The sequence below is a fragment of the Crocodylus porosus genome, unplaced genomic scaffold (genome assembly GCF_001723895.1).
Source record: "Crocodylus porosus isolate Cpor-Errol unplaced genomic scaffold, CroPor_comp1, whole genome shotgun sequence".
In the NCBI taxonomy this organism is placed as follows: Eukaryota; Metazoa; Chordata; order Crocodylia; family Crocodylidae; genus Crocodylus; species Crocodylus porosus.
Window position 1 is genome coordinate 26,055,827 of NW_017728917.1, and position 4,585 is coordinate 26,060,411.

Sequence of the window (4,585 nt, forward strand, 5' to 3'; positions counted from 1 at the left end):
CCCACAGACTTACCGGTAGGATGCTGCTCTCCAAGGTGCTGGGCAGCATTCCTGGCCACATGCATACTGTGGCTGTATGCTTGCACACAGCATTTGTCAGTGACATGATTGTCCACATCAGCCAGAGAAAGCCGATTGCTGATGATGTCAGTTTTCCTTTTATCAGTGCTGATTTCATGTGGACTGATACATCAGCGTTTCCCAACCTTTTTCCCCCACAGCATGCTTACTACTAAGAAAGAAGGGGGTGGGAGGGTGGGCATGCAGCCAGCCAGACGGAGTTTTGGGACGTCTGTCTGTGTCCACAGCAGCCGCAGGCAGGGGGGTCATGGCTCCAGCCCAAAGTGCCATCACCTGATAGCACACCAGTGTGCCATGGCACACTGGTTGGGGAACCCTGCGTATATTGGTGCACCTCCTTAATTATTAGGAGATAGTATCACGCTCCAGTCCAACCCTTCCCTCTTAACCTGGCCCAAAAAACTTCTGTAATAGTACAATACTATACAAAGTAATTATTTAATAGAGCTATATATATTAAAAGTCTGTGCCATGGTGTTCAGGTCATATTCATATACCTGCTAGTAAAGGGGTTTACTTTTTGCTTTTTATTTCAGTCTAGAACAGATGACAAAGTTACTCGGTTTAAGAGAGCAGTTGCATATTACTCAGCAACTAGTAAACCTATGCCATTTCATCCACCACACTACCTAGGTAAGTAAAAGTGTTTAAAAAAAAATAGATGAAAGTAATCCTAAATCAAAGATAACAAGATGAGGATACCTTTTTTGTAGTCCTTATCTGATTTAGTGAGATTTTTATCTTCCATATCCTGGCCTTATTTCTGGTTTTGTTTTGCGTCATTTAATTTCATTTCTGTCAAAGTGGGGTGAGTGGAGAGATGGTGTTCATTCTCCAGATTCTTTCCATTATATTGGCACTAATTGGGTTTCAGCTAAAGCAGTGGGGGGGGGTTTCCTGCATGGGGAATTATGGAAACAATACCAAATGAAATTTGGTCACCTTCAGTAGGAAGGTAGTTCTACTGTTCATTTTTAATAAAGTAGATTCTTTGTTTCTCATCACTTCTTTTTTTTCTGGACTCTACCAAAATCTTTTCTTCTCCATATATTTTTCCATTGTCATAGTATACTTGAAATTTAAAAGCATAGAAATTATATAGGTATTACAAATCGCTCTTTTAACTACAGCCGTCAACAACCACAGGTGTTTAACTGTTTCCCAAAAAAGTTATTTTTAGCTGCCGTATGTAATGTTACCATACTGTTATTCTTTTCATCTGATAGTACCCATGTGCTACCTGCAAAGAAGTATGTTTAAAAAAACCCGAAAGGTTGCAAAGCCCAGTGTTCACAAGTTAAGAAATGCCAGAATTGCTTATGATTGTGTAAACCAGCTAGGTCTGGGTAAGGTCTATGGTCAGTTTCTAGTTCTGACACACTTGGTTATGCTCCTGGGGTCAGATCTTGTTTGACACCACTTCTCCAGACAAATGACCATGCTCAATAGCTAGCAGACCTGCAGCAAGTGTCTGTGACCTTCCACAGTCTACTACTTCCATGCAGGCTGGGAGCACTTGGGTTTTATGTATTTAACTGCTTCTGAGACAACAGGGCAGGAAAACAAAGGTTCATGCTTAGCAAAGGAATATCCTTTTAACCTTAGCTTCTAAGGTTTTAGGAGTAACAGATTTTTGAAAAAGACTCCTGAGACAGATCCTCCCCTAGCTCACTTCTTTCTGAGAGTCCCTTAGATTGTCAGGTTGGGTAGAGTCTTTTCTGCCTTCTCTCCTACAAGTCTTTCTTATATACTATCCTCTGCATGGGGGGGACCCACTCTTAAATGAGAGCTTTTAGCAGTGCTGTGAGAGAAAATTCAAAATTGTTTGTAATTATGGGATATATAATAATTACTAAAGTTTCACAATCCACCTTAATCTAGGTTGGTCACTCACTCACTGCCTTGAGATGAGCTATATATGAGAGAAACTGCAGAGATTGTATTAAAAAAAGTTTAAAAATAATTCTAACCTGTGGAATTATGTTGACTTTCTCATAGGTCATCAATACGTTTGGAGCTTCTGGATTCATAGCACAGACATTGATTGAGCAAACAGAAACTTGCATTTTCATTTTATTAGGGTTTCAGGTTTTCATTTCCGTGGATCAGTCAGTGTACTGGATGATGTCTTCATTTTAGTAGTGTGCTTTGTAGCAGTTTCCTGACACCAGAGGAATACCGACCGTTGGGAATTCCTATTTGTAAAATTTTTTCTGATCCTGAGCCCGCAAGCCAACGGCCTCCCCACTCCTAACTTCACTCTTACCTCTTATTTTGTTGGCCTTCCACAATTTTCTTTATGCTCCACGGGAGTACATTTGCATTCAGTCTGCCATGTCCATGACTTCCGTGAAGAAGCTCCCTGCCCATTGGTTCCTACTCCCATATGAAACGCATTAATTGTTTCATAAATGTAATGTGTAGTGGGGCCCAGAGACATAGAAAAAGCAGGCAGTAGCTGGAAAAAAGACACATAGCAGTAAACTACAGAAGAGGGAAGTATATGTATTGTAGAAGACAAAAATAATACAGTTGGAATGTGGAAGACATGATAGAAAATAAACACCAGTAGAAAAAGAACAAATAAATAATAAGGGCAAAACAAAACAAGAAACAACAGCAAAACCAGGGGCAGAGTTCGTGATCAGTGGCTGTGTCCAGTTTTGGGTTTTAAGTAATCTCCAGTTAAGAAGGGGTGTGTGTGTACACGTGCACACACCCCTTTTTAACTGAAGGTTACTTAAAACCCAAACTGGACACTGCCACTGATCATAAACTCTGCCCCTGGACGCAGGATGCTGGACAAGATGGACCTATGGTTTGGCACAATGCCAATACTTACGTTTTTATGACAGTTATATGCAGCATGTTGAAGATCAGTATGTAAAATAAAAAGACTAAGACATAATAGCTATTTTCACATAATTTCATGTATTTTCTGTATAATGATTTCCCCATTTTTCTCTCTTCCTTACTAATAAAACAGCCAGACCAAATCAGTTTGGAATGCCTGGTATAGTGCCACCGTATGTTCCTTCTCAGATGCTTAACATTCCACAGACCTCACTACAAGCAAAACCTGTGGCAAGTATATTTTTTATTTATTTATTTATTTTTTTTGCTTTTCATGTATAAGTTACTAGATGCACAAAAAATCTTCGGTAAGGATGTAAATCTCAACTTATTTTTCACAACCAATGTTGACTGACAGAACTTGTCTTGTTACTGTAAAGACTCTAAACGCCAAGGAAAGCATTTCTTACGAATGGTTTAGAAACCAACAACTTAATTCTGTACATTAAAAAAAATAGGTAAATAGCACACTTCATACAGTAACAGTATCCTTTTTGTTACTTTTGGTTAAGAAAACATCACTTTATTTTAGGCCCAGCAGATGTCCAGTCAGGGTGGTGCCCAAGGTCAGGGTCCATACCCATATAGTCTCTCTGAGCCAACCATCACCTTGGAAACAGGTGGAAAAAGTCTTTCTGAGCAGAACAACTACAGTAACATTCCTCATGAAGGAAAACATACTCCATTGTATGAACGATCCTCTCCAATAAATCCTGCTCAGAGTGGGAGCCCCAATCATGTGGATTCAACCTACTTTCCTGCCTCTTCTACATCATCTTCCTCCGACAATGATGAAGGCAATGGAGGTGCAGTGAAGTAAGTAATGTTTGAGTTATCCTACACAGTTGTTTGTTCTGTTCATTTATAAGCATGATTTTTTCTCCAAATGCAGAAAAAGCGTCAGGTTGCTAACAGTAAATAGGACTTCACATATTTTTTTTGGCTTGCTGTAATTATCAACATATCTATGTGCACTCCAGCTGTCTTGCTAAAGAAACATTTTTTTTTCACACTCTCTTTCTGTTTACTTTAAGAAGAAAAGATCCCAGACTCGATGAATATTTTATAACAATCTCGTTTTGAACTATATGTTAAAAAAATGCCTTTGCACAAAATGCTTTAGTTCTAATAGCTGCAAGTGTGAGATTCCACTTGTATTTTTTTACACTTCTGTAACTTTTGGAAAACAAATTTCGCAATGAATTCTGCTGTTTATGAGATGATTAACAAACTTGGTAAATGAGGGCTCATATCCACAAAACCAGGTACATCCCAGAATAGCACTGAATGCTTCTTTGTTTTGCCTTACTAGTGTGCCCTGGCTTGGGAGTGCAGGGGTAGTTCAAACTTAAGCTCCATTTTGTCTGTTTTGGCAAGGTGGTCATGTAACCTTTGATATGATTACTTCATTCTGATCTCCTAAGTGGCCCTGGTGCTTTACTGCACATTCCTGTCACCTTGCTTAGTTTACTAATTTCATAGTTTCTAGAGTCGGAAGGGACCTGAGCAGATCATCTAGTCCGACCCCCCTGCCATAGCAGGAAAGAATGCTGGGGTCAAACAACCCCAGCAAGATGTGCATCTAACCTCCTCTTAAACACCCCCAGGGTAGGAGCCTGCACCACTTCTCTTGGAAGCTGGTTCCAGACGC

The 4,585-nt window shown here is 39.8% G+C and overlaps 1 protein-coding gene across 4 annotated transcripts in view; it reads left to right on the forward strand.

The window, feature by feature from the left end:
• FAM120A (family with sequence similarity 120A) overlaps positions 1–4,585 on the forward strand; it is an 84,193-nt gene that overhangs the window by 38,822 nt on the left and 40,786 nt on the right. For 3 of the 4 annotated variants that reach the window (XM_019536944.1, XM_019536940.1, XM_019536942.1), the window contains exons 5-7: positions 618–714; positions 3,068–3,165; positions 3,467–3,750. In XM_019536944.1, coding sequence (XP_019392489.1) covers positions 618–714; positions 3,068–3,165; positions 3,467–3,750 — 479 coding nt within the window. The remainder of the gene's footprint in view (positions 1–617; positions 715–3,067; positions 3,166–3,466; positions 3,751–4,585) is intronic. The other variant, XM_019536943.1, reaches the window with a different exon arrangement.